Raw genomic sequence first — 17,658 nt, forward strand, 5'->3', positions numbered from 1 at the left:
GGAGGGAACCCTTCTCTCTGCTGAACTCCAGAGGCGAGACGGAGGTTACAGGGAAAGAAAATGCATTGAATTAAGTGATCGAATTGAGAACCTGAATGGTCACCTACAATTCATGGGCTGAGACGGATCCACCATCTACGTCAAAGCCAATTGAGGGTTTTTAAACTGTTTATTCTGTGCTGTCGTTACAAACTCATTCCACAGAACGTTGCCTGGCTCTAGACCTCGCCAAATCGCGGGTTGGATTGGGTTCTCACTTTTTCGGCCCCCGTGTCGAGTATCACGGTGGCTGAACCTTATGGCAGGGATTGGGAACAGTATATGTATGAGGCATCCCGCCCCTGTAAAAGACAACTCCTCTAGAAGTTCTTGGCAAACAACCCAAAATACCCAAAATACCCAAAGTGAAAATAATTTGCCCATAAATATTAACAATTTTGGTAATTTAATTATGTCACAGATTACCGCAGACCTGTCCTCAGTAAACTGCACCATCATTATACATATATGTGGTCCGTCCGTCCTCTCATACATCGTACAGCTAACATACTCCCTAGTCCTCCAACAAACCCCGCGAGTGAACGATCCTTTTTGTCCACGAACTGGAGGGGATCTAAATGGGTCTCACGCCAGCAAATTGCTCAAGGTTCTGTGCAGAAGGTGGATTCAGAGGAGCCAGTTCCTACACGAATGTGCACCACCGCAATGCAGTAGTCACCGTCAATGTAATGTTCTAGCGATCCAGCAACAAGTTGCCTCGGAACTTCATACGCGAGGGCGGAAAGCAATCGCGCAAGGGAAGTCAATTCTAGCGTCTGGGGTTTTTATGAAGAGCCGTTGCGTGATGTTTGCATGCATTGCCCGTCTGGTTATTACAATATGTCATCTTGGACTTGTAGATGTATATAATCTTCAAGTTAATCGTATACAGTAAACAGGATATAGAAGCAGATTCTAGTTCTTACTATAGAGGATTAGGATACTTTTTCGCCCGGAGTGCCTTTTTCTGAACCGCTACTTTCCCACGGTTCGAGCCAGAGACTGACAACTCTCGCCCTCGATCTCCAAATAATCCCTGGAGGATATATTTGACCCCAGTACGGACCATCTATTACTGTGATGAGTCCCTTGTAGTTCAAATTCAGATGTATTTGCTAATCTCTTTTAAAGTCCTGCCCATGATGGCCCAGCTGACCCAGCTCCCAATGCAGTGTACTTGGACTTTTACTTCCTCCCTTTCAGGAGTCTATACAAAATGGAAGTCATTGGCAACAACAGCGGCAGCAAGTAATTCAATGGACGCCCAGGTTGTTTGGTTCACCTGTGCAGTGGCATATTTGGCGTTTTGGGGTAGCCGCGATGGTGATGGCGACGATGAAGAGCCCAATAAAGCCTTCACCACCCCTCACGCCCATTACTGCAGGACGATGGTGTCCGACCATTGAGACCTTTTGAGTCCACGGTCACCTGCCCAGTCTCGAGTAAGAGCTTCACCACCGCCTCATGCCCATTCGCCGCAGATTTACCTGTCTGGACAGCAGTGCGTCACCTATCTGCCAGGGCAGGCAGCAAGATTGCTAGGTCCAACAAGAGGTATCCGCAAGGGGATAAAGCATTCCAGGGGCTCCCTGACTTTCAGGGACGTGAAATAAACACTATCACGCCCACATTTACACCATCTCATCAAAACATAACTTCCTCCGATATATCCCGAATCCTTTGCATGTCTTCCACCAGACCATTGGGATCCTCAGCTCCTACTACCACGTTTCCGAAGCTAACATCGGACTCGAGATCATCATACCAGCTCAGGATGCACACCCTTCCCTCCTCAAACTCTTTTTCGAACAAGCTGATGAAATTATTCCTTCTCTTCAATATCCGCATGAAGAACGAAGCGGCGCATTGAAGACCGCGAGAGGTAAAGTGACTCCGCAGAAGCGGCAAGCACAGCTGACCTGACGGGCGAGCATTGAGGTCAAGCACATGGAAGACCGAATGCTCATCATTTCCGATATCCCGCTCGCGCTTTCCGTTCTGCATCCGGCTCCCTACCTGCTGCTGCTGCCCATCCTTGCTCGGGCCAGCCGTCTCGAGGACGTCCACGCCGACGGGGCCCACATAGCCGTAGCCGCGATACCACCTTGCCATATCCTTCACGAGCCTATCGAACTTCTTCTTAAGCGCGTCTTGACGGTCATACCGGATCGAGCTGCCGATGTAGTGTTTGCCCTCCAACAGGATCTGCTCCGTGACGGCGAGGAAGACGGGCGCGTCGGGATCTTCCGTCACGAAAAATGATATCCCGTAGTTGCCGATCTCGTCCGCCACGAACTCGGTCAGCAGGATCATGGCGGGCCCAAGGTGTTGGTTGCTCTCATTTACGAAGGACAGGAGTCTGCGCAGGGCCCCGTTCCGCAGATATTGTATTAGCTTCTGGCGCTCGCCTTCGTTGCGCACGAGGTGTGTCCCTGCGCCGCTGTAGGCCTGCTGGTTCTTGAACACGAAGGGTAGCGGGTGTGACGATATCGCCTGGTATATCTTCGCGCTCTGCTCAGAAAACCAGGCTCCCCTGGTGCCCGTGCAGCCCGCTGGGATGATGAAGCTGTTGTGGTTTCGACATGTTTCGCAGCAGGCGACGTTACCGTGGCCCTCTACTCTGACTATGTCGCATCTCGGCGTAGGCAGATCTGATCTAGCGAGTGCTTCTTTGGTGTTGATGTACCAGGCCGTCTCCAGTGGCATGATGACCTTGTGTCCCTCCAGACCGTCAAACACCAGCTTGAAGGAAATAAGATCGATATCCTTCTCTTTGACCGGCATGTCCCCTGGCCCTAGACAGAAGCGTATTTCCGGCCGTTGCGTCGGCGACAATGCGGACATGGTTCTCTCCACCTCGCTCTTGTCGTGTGCCCGTTGTGCATCGGAATCTCCCATGTGGAACATCACGACAGGCGTGTTGCCGCTGAGGAATGCATCGCGTTGCGGAGAGAGCGCGTTCATCTTTACGGACCATTCCCGCTCCCACGCAGCGCCCAGACAAAAGCTTCCATCCTCATCCGAGCACTCATTGAAGGCACCGTCCTGATAGAGATACTTGACATTTCGAGGGATATCCTCGCTAAGATGAATCGCCGAGCTCGCGAGACACACCGCCTGCGCTATACGCTTGTCTTTGTAGTTAGGGCCCGCACGCTTGTACAAGTCAGCAAGCGTACCATCGAGAGTAACAGTTGGAAGATTGGGCATGGTAGATGACCGCTGGAGTATAATAGCTAAGTTGAGGGCGACGGCCCGAATATCAACAAGACAGGACAGGTAATGAGATTCAAGTTACCAGGTTGGAGTATATGTGTATTCCACTTTGCATCAAGCTACAGCTTCAACACTAGGTATGCTTTCATCTCACACCGCCAGTCCTAGTATCGCACCTCGGTGTGATGTTTGAGCCAGGGTGCCGGCGATAGTCATGGTACCACTGTAACACGTCAAAAGATTGGCAGATCTGCACGTACATCTTGCTTCTCAGGCACCCATACAACAACGCCGTGGGTACGGATACAGAAGAGGGGCAACAACAACAAAAAGTTCGAACCGCCTGAGGACATTTTTTCGCGCTTTCTGTGTTTAGCGGGTTGGATATCTCCATACTTAGGCACTGCGTTGTTCTAATGATATCATCCTGCTTCTTCGGTTTTATTGACCGTGAATCCTTTGGCAATTCTCATTGGCCCATGTAATAACGTAGATCCGCCCCTTGGCATCTTCTCAGCGGGGCTGCATATTCAGCACGCAAAAAAGCCCCACGCGGCTGGTCCAGTAGTAGTCCCTCCGGTCCCAAGGGGACCTCCATAACGCCAGCCAAACTTGTCACTATGCTACATAAGCAAGGGTTATGTAGCCGCTAGCCAGATTTGAAGCTAGCGTGAACCAAGTTTTGTACCGTCTGAGCTTGCAGAGATAAGGCACTGAAGGTCCCACCGAGGAACATCACAATGACTGGGCTCTAGCCTATTACACTCATGCAAAATATACCTGAAATGGGTTACAGAACGCTTATCTCTTGCGGTGAACCATCGCTTAACTATATCGGTAGTTGATAGGCTCACGGATAATCCCGCAATTCCTGTGGTTCCCGCGGTTCTCGCGGTATCTGCAAGATCCCTGAATATTCCTGTATCAGGTTCACCCCAACTAAAGGACTAAAGGTCGCTTCACATTCAGCTCTGTCTAGTTTATGACCAGTGTTGTCAATCTATCCATTCTATTAACAAAACCCCATGATATGGATTGACTCCATCAACTAGAAATTTATATTGATGTGGATTGATGTCTTTTTTTTAATTGGGAAATTCATGGTAAATAGGGCAACTATTATTTTTCTAACACATTTTGCTATTTTTCTATCAAGGCCCCAATTTCATTGTCCCCCGCTTTAGGGACCCAGTACTATTGTCCCCTTCCCTCTGATCACTCCGCTCCATAATGATCCTGCCATTCGCAGTCCAATGAAGCCAAAAATTAGTAGGAGCCGTGGCTTTTTGCGTGCTGAATATGCAGCCCCCTTTTCAGCTTGTTTATGTCGCAGCCTCGCGCACATCGCTGAGCTATCCGGGCGCCACCCCGCTTGAACCCTGTTCGATTTTCCATCATTGGCTGGCAAACCCTCCCAAAAACCACAGAAGCTATAGTGCCTATATTAGTCTATTGCAAATGCTGTCTGTATGCAACGAGGCGGACCTGAGAAAGTAGTCTGTTGACGAAAAGTGCGCAGTAAACAAGACCGCCACATTCGGCGTAATCCAAGGGAGCCTTAAGAGGGGGAAGAGGGGGATCACATGAAGAGATAGGGATTTTCGGCTTTAAAAGCCTCACTGTTGGCATCTGCAACAGTGTTGCTCTGCTCCTAAGAACTACTACAGATCTGCCTGCTATCATTTCCCTCTTTGCTGCTTACAATATATTGTATCCATCATGCCGGTGTTGTTGCGGGCTCCGCGCCGTTCCACACCTAGTTTCATATCAAAGGCGTGGGATAAACCTATAAGGCCATGTCAAGTAACACTTAAACGATGGGAAAGCACAACAGCAAGGCCGCAAACACTTGAAGAGACTGACCCTGTCATATTCGGACTTCTGAAGCGCGTACGTTGCCGTAGAGAATATTCCAAGGTTGCACCTGGTTGCTAACATTGCAACAAGGAAGAAACCAGACAAAGACAATGCCTGAACCTGATCGCCTCCGAGAATGTCATGTCACCAGCGGTCATGGAAGCCCTGGGTAGCGTCCTTCAAAGCAAGTCGATCACATTTCCCAGCAATTAAGGGGGATACCTATCTTAACTGATGGTCGACACATTAGATAAATCCTCCGAGGGCTACCCTGGGGCGAGGTACCACAGCTGTTCGGCGAATATTGACGAGATCGAGAGGACCTGCCAAGCTCGTGTCCTCCAAGCTTTCAACCTTCGACCGGAAGAATGGGGCGCTAATGTGCAATGTGCGTGCTTCTCCACGAAAAATGTCACTCTCATCTGATTTTTTTTATTTATTTTTTTCCCTAATAAATGTATGCAGCCATGTCATGCTCAAACGCCAACCTGTACGTCTACTCCGCCCTCCTCGGTGTGCATGACCGCATGATGAGTCTAGACGTAGCCTCCGGTGGCCACCTCTCGCACGGCTACACGCGCGGGCGGAAGAAGATCTCCCACATATCCAAGTATTTCGAGACTCTACCTTACCACCTGGACGCCTCGACAGGCACTATCGACTACGACGGGCTCGAGGCGCTCGCGGCGCACTACAAGCCGAAGCTCATAGTCGCCGGCACGTCCACCTACAGCCGGCTGATCGACTACGCGCGGATCCGCGCCATAGCCTCCAGGAGCCCGGCCTTCGTCATGAGCGACATCTCGCACATCTCCGGGCTCATAGCCGCGGGTTTGATCCCCTCGCCCTTTGAGCACAGCGACGTCGTCACGAGCTCGACCGCCAAGCTTTTGCGAGGTCCCAGAGGCGGCATCATCTTCTACCGGAAAGGCGTACCCCTATCCCTGGCCAAGCGCAACGGCAACGGCAACGGCAACGGCAACGGCAACGGCAACGGAACTACCGTCGAAGACGCCATCAACAGCTCCGTCTTCCCAGGTCATCAGAGCTCACCTCACAACAACACGACCGCGGCCCTCGCCGTCGCGTTACAGCAGGCCCTGACGCCGCAATTCAAAGAATACCAGCGTCTCGTCCTTCTGAACGCGCGCGCGCTCGCCGACGCCCTTAAGGAGCTAGGCTATGCGCTCGCGTCCGGCGGCACAGACACGCATCTCGTGCTGCTCGACCTGCGATCCAAGGGCATCGACGGCGCGCGCGTCGAGCGCGTGCTCGAGGTCCTCGGCGTCGCCAGCAACAGGAACGTGCTCGCCGGGGACGTCTCCGCGCGGGAGCCGAGCGGCCTGCGCATCGGCTCGCCCGTCATGACGGCGCGGGGGCTCAAGCCCGAGGACTTCGCCCAGATCGCGAGGTTCGTCGACAGCGCTGTTGAACTCACAAAGGAGCTTATGGTTCTTGCTGACAACAGCGGCCGCTGCCGCCGCGCGCGCGAGTCTAATGGTAATGGTAATGGTAATGGCCTGGAACGTTTCATGAATTTTGTGGCAGAGAATGAAAATCTTGATATGGTGGCTGAGCTTAGATCAGAGATTCGGGCCTGGGTGGAGCGATTTACTGCTACGTCATAAAAAAGCTGCCTCTTTCTAGACATGTATAGATATAGAATTCATACTTCTCTGGTTCCACATAGATGCACCTACTGAATAAACTCAAAGTCCCCCTCAGTAACATCCTCCAAGGAGTCGGTGCGTTCATTACTTTGCTATAGTTTCGGTTTGCTGCGATTCACAGAGTGGCAAATCAATCAACGACTCCATTGACTCGACCGCGAACTCGGCCATGAAGACGGGCAGCTCAGAGGCAGTGACGACGTCGCTTGTGGAGCCGACATACAGAAGTGTTGCCGCATCCATTGCTGCATCAGCCAATGTGTCGCTAATAATAGTCAGGTTTCTCATCGCTGTGGAGATCAAGTCTTTAGGGTCTGGCATAGATATATCGGCTTTTGCCGCTGGGTATCCGAACCACCAGTACCTGCACTCATAGTCATCAACGTGCTTGCATCCCTCAGAGCTTGATGCTCGCCGGGGGTTGGAAGGTGATCAACGATGGCTTAACGCCATACTTCTCAGCTATGTCCTTAAGGAAAGCGCTCTCATCCTGTACCTGCTAATAGATTATAGGCCCATGGGATCCAATGCTAGTATTAGGGTGAGTTATAGAGCATAAGACAGTCTTGTTTTGGTTGCCTGACTGCCCTTTTCCGCACGACCCCTTGCAGCTATTATAACATCCCTGCCAGCCACAGTCAGCGCAGCAGGTAATGTATGATTGCGTAATATAAGTGAAGTGGTCATTGCCATGGGCCATTATGTACTCATTAATCTGGGACTATACAGAATCCTCAGTGTACTTGGAGTACTTTTTAAACTTGTCATTGTATTCTTGCTTTAGGAGCTTATTGTACTTGCCCAGGGCTGACTGAAGATGTTTGCCCAGAATTGAAATGGTGTATGTGTCGACACAATAGCCTGGGATATTTTTAAGATTATCTGATATGGCCTGCAGTGTGTCGTACATTTTATTGTAAGGCTCATAACTGATGTCTGGAATAGTGTAAAATTCCTTAAGGTCCACGGCCCGGTTGCTCTACCCCCTAAAGCCATAAATAATGGCATAGCAGACTGCTCAAAGAGCGAGAGTGTCTTTGCTCATACATCTAACCTATTCTGTTTTGTTGTAGACCATGATGTTACTCATTGACTCCTTGTTGTACCATGTCTTTGCTGTTGGATTCTGTTGAAGGATCTCGTGGATCATTCAGGTTATATAATTCAAAACAGAACCGAACTGAATCTAACCATGGTTGGTTAGTGACTGCCTATCTAGGCCTAGGGGCGGATTTTACGGTTAAACTCACACCAAATCAGAACAGATCAGGTTTGGTTCTGATTTCTAAGATTTAGACTCAAAATCGCAGCGGTTCAGTTCCAACTGGGGTTGGACTCACCTGAACTCGGACCAAATGCAACTCTAGCTTTGGCTAAGTTCTGTAGCATACTAGGATCCCCTGCGGATCTAGCACGAACTGCCTGTTGGGTTCTTTTCTCACCATGGCTCACCGGAATCAGGTCAGAACACTGCTAGGGTAATGATAGGTTGAAGCTAGAGGGCTGTGTAAAACGGAAAGTTGGAAGGAGAGGGGGGGGGGGGGGGCGGGCGCTGTATCTGTAGGAACATCCTACATTAACAGGCGGGGGGGGGGACTTTCGTAGTGCTGACGTCATCTGCGCCTAGAAGGTTGGGTTAGTCATACACACAGCGATCACAACCAGCTGCAGAAAACAGATATTTCAGGATAATATGCCACGTGCCATCATGCGGTAAGCTTTGACTGGACTTAAAAAATTAAGGCCTAGCTTTTTGATTAAACTTAAGAGATACGCTGGGGTATATTAGCTTATCATCCTGCATTTCAAAGATCCTAGTTCATCTTAAACATTCAATAATACCATTCATTGATCTGTGCATACAAATAAGCTGCATTCATGTTATACCAGTAAGCACAATGAAGCCATCGCGAAAATCTATCTTTGATCATGTCGAAAGATCCAAGAGTGGCGGTGTTGGTGGTTTCCATTACTATTTTTGTCCTGGCGACCACCTTCGTTGCCTTTCGTTTCTACTCCAGAATCGTGATAGTCAAGAAATTTGGGCAGTATGATTACTGGAGCCTTCTGGCCTGGGTACTTTGTGGTCTTTGTCTGTGGCCAAAACGGGGACTGACGCTTCACAGATCATCGATTTTGCCTTCTCATTCTCCTTATTGTACGCAACAGCAAAGGGCCTCGGACTTCCCGCAGCCGACATAAAACCAGAGAACCGACGTAGCATCATTCGGGCTACCTTTATATTCACCGTGCTTTATGTGAGTACACTGAGACCCAGCTGTGATGAACTCCCAGATGACCTATGCTGATAATGCCCGTTAGAACCCAGCTTTAATGACAATAAAGACATCGATCCTTGTGTTTTATCTGACCTTCGCCAGAGGCGAAAAGCTTTTTCGACTGGGGAACTACCTGACTCTCTTTGTAGTTAATGTATCTGGCCTCGCTTTGACTTTCCTCACTATTTTCCAGTGTCGTCCAGTGGGTTCTGTCCTGAAGCCAACACTGCCAGCAGCGGCGTCCTGTACCAGTGTGATCACACTCTACTTGTCCAGCGCGCCAGTGAATATAATCACTGATATTGCTATCCTCTTCCTCCCGATGCCTATTCTAACCAAGATGCACCTGCCGCGGAGGCAGAAATTCATCTTGATAATCACATTTGGCTTCGGACTTTTTGTGACAGTTGTCGACGTGATCCGGATTGTGTACCTTCAGCGTGCTCTGACAGAGACTCAGCTAACATCTCAGTCGGGGCCTATCCATAGCGGCTCTTTGATCAGCATTTCGTGTACGATCTATGCTACCCTCTTGTCACGACAGGTCATGCTAACTTCTGATACACTAGCTTTCGCTGCATTGTCATTCATGTGGTCCGTAGTGGAGGCCAATATGTCTGTCATTTGCAGTTGTGTCCCGCTCCTTAAGCCGCTCATTGCTCGCACCATGCCGCGGATGATCGGCGTCAGCGGCAAGAGGCACGGGAGGACGACTGGTGCGGAAACCCCTCCTGACGAGATACCTGGCGTCGGTTCGTCCGCGAATATTCGCTTGTCCGCCATGGCACAGCTAAACGGTTCCGGACCCCGCGGTGATCGCCCCGTCTCCTCGGATGAGGGTGGGGATGATAATAGTACAGATAGTTTCGTCCAGATACGTTTGGATAGCCGAAGAATGTCGCATTTGGGCTCTTCTCAAGGAGTTCCAGGAAAGTCTTTAATCCTGCTTAGCACATAACATAGATCTTCGTCCTAATGGTTCATTGTCACAGACCCTGAATTAAGCGGAGTCCGCTCAGGGGACTCCCAGCCCGGCGCCGCTTTGATTGAGTTTGTACGGATGAAGGGGCCAAAGAACATGCTGAAACTCAATAATAGAGAATCCTTGGCACCAATAGCCTTGGTCACACTCATTTTCTGGCTGTGGGGTTTCTCATACGGGCTTCTCGGTAATTTGACCGGCCATCTTCAGGCTGTTCTCGGACTCGATACCTGGCAATCCCTCGGCATCCATGCCGCATACTTCAGTGGCTACTTCGTAAGCCCAGTAACGCTTGGTCGCTGGATTTTGAAAGGATGGGGCTATAAGGTTACACTGATCACAGGCCTATCTGTTTACGCCTGTGGGACATTGATATTCTGGCCATCTGCCGTTCTCTCGTCTTTTCCCGCTTTCATTGTCTCCAATGTCGTCATCGGTGGTGGATTGGGGGTCTTAGAAACCGCTGCCAATTCCTTCATCGCCTTATGCGGGCCACAGGACAACGCCGAAATTCGCTTGAATATCTCACAGGCCATTCAGGCTATCGCAACAGTTGTTTCGCCACTACTTTCCGAGAAAGTCCTTTTCAAGGATGTGACAAACGTCTCAACTCTAATCAATTCACAATGGACATATCTCAGCATTGCGTTTTTCGACCTACTTTTAGCTGCAGCGCTGTACTACCTACCTATTCCAGAAGCCCCTGACGACGACCTTGAGCAGATCGCAATCCGCTGTCGAGGAGACGGATCGAGCAAAATACTAGGTGTTCCTGTCATCTGGCTGACGCTATCTTTGGGTGTGGGCTCACTATACCTCTATGTCGCCGGCCAAGAGGTTCTAGCAACGAGCTTTGAGTCTCTGGTGGTGGCGTCAAATATCAGGTAAGAAGCTATCACTATCTCTTTCCTCTATGATTAACTCAATCTTCTTCATCACAGTTCGGACCTTACACCCTTTGACTATGTAACCGTTGGTCATACGGTGTTTGCTGTTGGCCGTTTTCTGACTGCTTTGGTCCTCTGGTTCCTGAAACCTCGGTGGACTCTGATGATAGCATACGCCGGCATGGTGATTTTCTCCACTCTTTGTCTGAAGACGTCTGGTTTGACAGCGGTAATCATGGGTTTGATGATCTACCTGTTTGAGAGTGGTGCTTTCAGCACCCTGTTTGCCATTTGTCTGCGTGGTATGGGGAAACACACAAAGACAGCAGCCTCTCTTTTGGCATCAGCTATCGGCGGTGGAGCGTTTCTGCCTTTTGTACAGTATGCAGTGTCCACGTCCCATGGGGTGTCCTACTCCTACAGCATCCTTGTCGCTATCTTTAGCACCGGGGCCCTCTTTCCATTATATTTGAACCTTGTACCTGCTGCTAAAAGGCAGGTAGACCCAGTGGCCCATACCTACCAGAACGGTCATCAGCAAGTGGGCCATGGAGAAGCAGATATGTCCCATGGCGAAAGATAATCGAACTTTTCCGATGGAATTCTGCTGAGTTAATAACAGTGCAGGTCTCCCAGGACAGGCCTAAAGGTATATTACAGAGTTGTGATTACCAAAACAGGTTGTATCACTAGGCAGACTATATTTTCAAGTGTACACGGCTACAGTGAATTCTCTGAGAGATTGCCACTGTTCGTTGTCTATGCGAGATCTGCTAAATGAGATGGCAGATCTTATCTAGTCCGACTTCTGCGCCGCGGCCTTTCTGACCGTGACTTATCTGGGCTTCTTCACTCTTTCTTTATTCATCGGATGGAATGCAGATACAGCCTCCGAAGGCCAGGGTGATTAAGTGGTCGTAGGTAGCGATATCAAAGGGGTGCGACGCGAACTGTAAAGTCCTTCAGGGAATGAGGACGCTATATGCCTGATTTACGTGTTCGATGATTATTCAAGCCATAATGTTGATTGTGTGCACTATATTTATCTACTTGATTGAAGCTATGGCTTTCCTTGTAGAGGCCAAGTACTAGGAGCCTTACGAATTGTTAGGCTTATTGATAAGGATCAAAAAAACAAAGGAACAACAAAGTTTTTAACGCGGTAATATTCCGCAATGTGCCTAACAATGGTCTAGTTAATCAAAATCCAAAATCTGACTAATAGAGGGTTAGGCGGTAGGCCCACTCTAGCTTAGGGTTTACTCATACAGTTGCAAAATAGCCATTAATACACGTCCTTCTCTGTGTGTACAGTATAACTATACAAAAAGATATCCGGCATTCGCCCAAGACTTTTCTCTTCAGAGGGAAAAGCACTTATGATGTGTCAAGGCATGGATGACCAACAAACCAGCTGCTTCAATCGGGCTGGTTCCCGCTGGAAGGTCAGAGGACCTCAGTGCTGAAGACCATGAATACAACAGCTCAGCTTCGACCACTCCAGAAATGATGGCTATGGAGGTTCGGGAGGCTAACAAAGTCTCGAAAAAGAGGACCGCGATAGTCATCAGTTGCATCACTTACAGCACGGGCATCACGACCTTTCTGGTCGGCGTGGTCACCATGGCCATACCTGCAATCACTGCGGATTTGCAATTGCCATCCAATCTGGTCCTTTGGTATGTGTGATTTTATACTCAACCTCCTGGAAAAGTAGATCGATCATTGCAAGAGCATAGAACACAACTAATGTTCATGTGGATCGTCAGGCCGGTCACGGTATACTCGCTCACCTGCGGCTGTACGCTGTTGATCTGCGGATCTGTTGCCGACGTGGCAGGGAACTGGCTGATGTTTCTTCTCGGCTGCTTCCTTCAGGGAATGTCCACTCTCGCATGCGGACTGGCCAGGACAGGCACCCAGATGATCGTCTTTCGCGCCTTTTCTGGCGTGGCGGCCTCCTTCTGTCTACCATCTGCCGTGAGTCTGATCAATGAGGTGTTCCTACCGGGTCGGTCGCGGAATATTGCATTCGCGTCAATGGGTGGCGCTCAACCGGTAGGGTTTGGGGTGGGCCTGGTGCTGGGGGTGTTATCACAGGCACTATCGGCTGGAAATGGGGATTCTTCATCGCTGCCATATCGAACTTCCTCATGTTGATTGTGTGTGCCTGGCAGCTCCCGAAGACATACAAAGACCCTGCCGCAAGCAATATCTTGCAGCATCTTGCATCTGACATAGATTGGGTTGGGGTGGCTTTGGCAAGTGCTGCTCTCGCCATTATATCCTATACCCTTGCGTATGTTTCTTCATCAGCCTCGGGAGCTTGTCGCTGATAGCAGAAAAACAGAGCCCTCACAGGCAGTCCATCCGCCATCCGACTCCCGCAGAACATCACTCTCCTCGTCCTCGCCGCCGTGCTGCTCATCGCTTTTGTGCTTTGGGTAGGCCGCCAGGAACGCCTCAATCGCCCGGCCTTGATCCCAAACTCGCTATGGAAGAACAAAGTCTTCTCATGCATCTGTATCAATGTCTTCTGCATCTGGGCTGCGTTCAACGCCTTCGAGCAGTACCAGAATTTCTTCTTCCAGGAAGTCCAACACGTCAGTCCGCTCGGTGCTGCCGTCCGTTTCCTCCCCGCCCCGATCGCTGGCGCACTAACCAACGTCGTCGTCGGGCTCAGCGTGCACCGTGTCCGAGCCGACTGGATCGTCATCATGGCCACCATCCCCTGTGCGCTCGCGTCCTTACTCATGGCAGTGGCCCAGCCCAGATGGTCCTACTGGGCGTGTGCGTTCCTCGCCAACTTTCTCAACCCGATTAGGGCAGATGGGATCTTCATCGTGTCTAATCTGCTGTATTATAACTATTACTATTTACCTTTTAGGTATTCTAGTAGTTAGTATATAGTGCTTACTATATCTCCTTATCTATATCCTTATTATTATAGATATTAGTTAACTAGAGATACTTCTATTAAGCATAAGCTTGTATAATCTAACTATAGTTAGATTATTATAACATACCTCTATAGTAGGGGCTTAGATAGAGTTGCATAACCAAACCGCTAAAATCAAATCCGACCCTCACCGAACTCGCAGCGGTGAGGGTTCGGTTCCTAGCCTAGTAAATCACTTTGGTTTCAGTTTAGGTAGGGTGAAACTGATTCAAGTTTAGTTTAAACTATTGGTTATGGTCTTTGTGATTTTATTAGATTAGGTAAAACTACCTAATCTAATTAAAGAGAATACAGAAGTATTACATATTAAAAAACAGGTTAAGTAATCTAACCATGGTTAGATTATAGGAAGACTATTATAAAGCAGAACTCCTCTATTATACTAAAGATAATCTACCTAATAAGTCCTATTTATAAGCTAATAGAAATACCCTAGCTAATAAGGTGCATAGCAAGGTTAAGATCCCTGAGATACTAATTAAGAGATAATAGTCTGTAATATAGGTAGGTGATTATCATCTCTATTAGATACCTCTCCCTTAGATATATCTTGCTGCGATACATGCATATTAATATTATCTATATTATTATCTTCCTTAAAACTACCTAGATCTTCTTTACCATCACTAATATACTACTTAACATCCTGGTTATCCTGATTATCCCTCTCTATATTAATATCTTTCTTGCCAACCTTATTAAGTAAAAACTAGAATTTCTACTTAATTATAAATTAATTAGTATATATTAAGAGTATAATAGCCTATATTATATTAATAGCCAGGCAGCTGTGTTGGTAGTGGTAGATATCCTAGGCTATACTAAATAGATTCTCTAGCCTAATACTAGTCACAGGGACAGCAAGGAAGTCTTAAGTAATTAAAGTAAGTATTAGAAATTAAGATATATTTATTTTCCACTAGTTAAGAATATTAAAGGAGTCATCTTATTGAAGGTAATCTAACTATAGTTAGATTAAAATAAGGATAATAAGGAAAGGAAAGGGATACTTATATTCTCTAAGATATTCAGAAAGTTCATTACTGCTAGATCCTTTATTAGAAGGTAAAATCCAGTATTATTTTAACTTCTGAAGGGCATAATTCAGGCTAATTAATAATATTTAGCTAGATAACTAAGCTCTAGCCTATAGATATTTCTCCTTATAATATATAAAAATCTTTCTAAGCTTTATGTGATATTTATATACCTAATTATAGTTATTATCTATCTAAGAAGTATCTTTAAAGAATAAAAGCTTTTAGTATAGATTAAGAATTATACTAATAGCATAAATAATATTATAGAAACTATAGGTTAGCTTATAGAATTCCTAAAGCTTAATATATATAGTATATAGAGTATTATATAGTTATTACTTCTAGAGCTATTTCTTATTCTAAAGTTATAATATTATATCTTCAAGATAATTAAAGAGACTATTATAGATACTAAAGACTTTATATACTATAGCTCTAGTATGTTCTAAGAGTGTAGTTATATAGATATAGAAATTATAAAGAAGCTTAAGGAGGTACTTAATATATTATTATTCTTCTTAGGTAAGACTAAAAGAAGAGATATCCTTCTCTTAAAAAGTACTAATAAATTAATATATTAGTTTGTGTAATTAATGGGCATACTTTAATATTAGATATATTAAATTCTACTATATTTTATAATCTAGAAGGAGGAGTAATAAATTACTATTATTTATATCTTAGATTATTAAAAAAATTCTCTTTATTTTAGACTTATAAGGATAAAGTGCATAAGCTTTTAAACCTATATACTACTAAGTATAAGTCTAACTATAGTTAGATTTAATATACCTTTTCTATTATCTTTAGGAGGCTAGTTTCCCTAATTATATAGTCCTTATTATCCCACTCTATAGTAGGGTTATTATTACTTACCTAGATATAAAGCTTTTTAAGGAAAGTAGTTACTGCTAATTAAATTATATAGGTAAGATAAGAGAAATAATATTAGGATTTAAGTAGTTAGTAAAACTCTGGATTAAAAGAGAAATTTAGTATTTTATTACTATACTCTAGTTACTCCTTTAGCTTCTCTATTAGACTAATAAATATTATTAAATTATTTTTTGCATTATTAGTAGTAATCCTAAGAAGCTATTAATTTAACTTATACTTCTTTAGAACTTCTATTACTACTAAAGTAAGATTTTCCCTAGTATATTTACTAAGGACTAGTAGGAAACTAAGAAGAACCTTATAATAGCAGAAATCTAGAGAGATCTAGTAGCTAGTAATTACTATAAAAGGTTTTTAGTCTAGACTTATCTAGTAATCTAGTATAATTAATACCTTTATATCTAGTGGAAGAGAAGTAAGTAGTGCTTAATATATACTTATAGTAAGGTCTATAAGATATATCTTAACCTCATTATAGTTTAGGATCCTAAGATATAATACTAGCCTAGTAACTATATTAAGTATTTACATATACTTAATAGTTCAGAAAGGAAGGTAATATATAATTAGAAATATACTTAATAGTTCAGAAAGGAAGGTAATATATAATTAGAAACTATATAACCTAATCTCTGAATACCTCCTCTAAATATTATAAAGTAGGTATATTAACCTAGGAAAGGGGGGATAAGATTAGTAGTAAATCTAACTATAGTTAGATTAGTAAAGATATACTATTACCTATAATAAGTATTTAGTAATAGTCTATTTAGTTATACTAGATAGACTATTACCTTTCTATAAATACTTCTAACTTGTTAGATGCACTTTTATTATTATAGTACTAGTATAATCTAAACCTAGATAATAAAGAAGTATATAATAGTATTTATAATAGACTTTAGGTTTACCTTCTAAATATATAGCTACTTCATTAAAATAAGTCTAGGCTATTAAATATTTCTTACCTCCCTATCTTATTCTTTTCTTCTTAATTAAGTCCTCCTGCATCTTCCCCTATTTTATTTTACTCTACTACTAAAAGAAAGTATCTTTTACATACTTAAGGTTTTTAGTTAATTTATATTCCTTAAGGGAGGGAAATTTAATAATATAGTCTTATCTATTAAATCTTAAGAGGACCTAAAGGACATCTAGAATAGGTACAGGACTAGATATAGTAGGGTTAATAGAGGCATCTACTAAAGATAAGAAATTATTACTAAATAAAGACTACTGGCATAGCAATACTAGAGGTAAGGAATAATAAGAAGATAACCCTTTAGGTAGACTTATCTTAGATATAAGGAATAATATATTTTTAAAGTTAGGGACTTTAGGTAATAGAGAAGTTAGTAATATTATAGTATATAGATTAAAGCTAAGAAGGCATACCTAGAGATAATAAAGTTTAAATCTAACTATAGTTAGATTCAGAGATAATAAAGTTTAAATCTAACTATAGTTAGTTTCAGAGATAACAGAAGTTAGAATCTAACTATAGTTAGATTAGGCAGTAATATACTAAGAGAAATTTATACCAAGGTAGGAAAGTATATTAAACACCTAAACTATAAGAAATCACTACTTAGTATTAGTATCTAAATTAATTACTATTATTTTTATCTCTGCTAGTTCTAGTACTATTATTCTTATTCCCTTTAATATTATCTTTATCCCCTCTAATAATATTAGTAGCTAGTTATTCCTCTATATTAATAAGGAAGTTATTACTGCATCTATGCTCCTGATTAAGGGCCTTAATCTTATTAATAATTACCTACCCTTTATTACTATCATTATTAGTAACAGCGATCTAGCCATCCTTATAG

General features: G+C 44.9%; 4 protein-coding genes across 4 annotated transcripts; 3 read left to right on the plus strand and 1 right to left on the minus strand.

The window, feature by feature from the left end:
* Window positions 1-1,683: 1,683 nt before the first annotated feature.
* Asppvi_003775 (uncharacterized protein) lies at window positions 1,684-3,249 on the minus strand (the record flags this gene model as incomplete). Its single annotated transcript, XM_043299732.1, has 1 exon — window positions 1,684-3,249. One exon carries the CDS (start codon window positions 3,247-3,249, stop codon window positions 1,684-1,686), a length of 1,566 nt encoding a protein of 521 aa, XP_043155667.1.
* A 2,097-nt stretch (window positions 3,250-5,346) lies between these two features.
* Asppvi_003776 (glycine hydroxymethyltransferase shm1) lies at window positions 5,347-6,740 on the plus strand (the record flags this gene model as incomplete). The annotated part of the gene is made up of 2 exons (XM_043299733.1): window positions 5,347-5,500; window positions 5,578-6,740. 2 exons carry the CDS (start codon window positions 5,347-5,349, stop codon window positions 6,738-6,740), a joined length of 1,317 nt encoding a protein of 438 aa, XP_043155668.1.
* A 2,988-nt stretch (window positions 6,741-9,728) lies between these two features.
* Asppvi_003777 (uncharacterized protein) lies at window positions 9,729-11,513 on the plus strand (the record flags this gene model as incomplete). The annotated part of the gene is made up of 3 exons (XM_043299734.1): window positions 9,729-9,900; window positions 10,054-10,927; window positions 10,985-11,513. The coding sequence occupies 3 exons, from the start codon at window positions 9,729-9,731 to the stop codon at window positions 11,511-11,513; spliced, it is 1,575 nt and encodes a 524-aa protein (XP_043155669.1).
* Window positions 11,514-12,328: 815 nt separating this feature from the next.
* Window positions 12,329-13,833, plus strand: Asppvi_003778 (uncharacterized protein; the record flags this gene model as incomplete). The annotated part of the gene is made up of 4 exons (XM_043299735.1): window positions 12,329-12,609; window positions 12,700-12,941; window positions 13,031-13,229; window positions 13,281-13,833. 4 exons carry the CDS (start codon window positions 12,329-12,331, stop codon window positions 13,831-13,833), a joined length of 1,275 nt encoding a protein of 424 aa, XP_043155670.1.
* Between the last annotated feature and the right edge of the window lie 3,825 nt (window positions 13,834-17,658).

This window comes from Aspergillus pseudoviridinutans, assembly GCF_018340605.1.
Source record: "Aspergillus pseudoviridinutans IFM 55266 DNA, scaffold_3, whole genome shotgun sequence".
In the NCBI taxonomy this organism is placed as follows: Eukaryota; Fungi; Ascomycota; class Eurotiomycetes; order Eurotiales; family Aspergillaceae; genus Aspergillus; species Aspergillus pseudoviridinutans.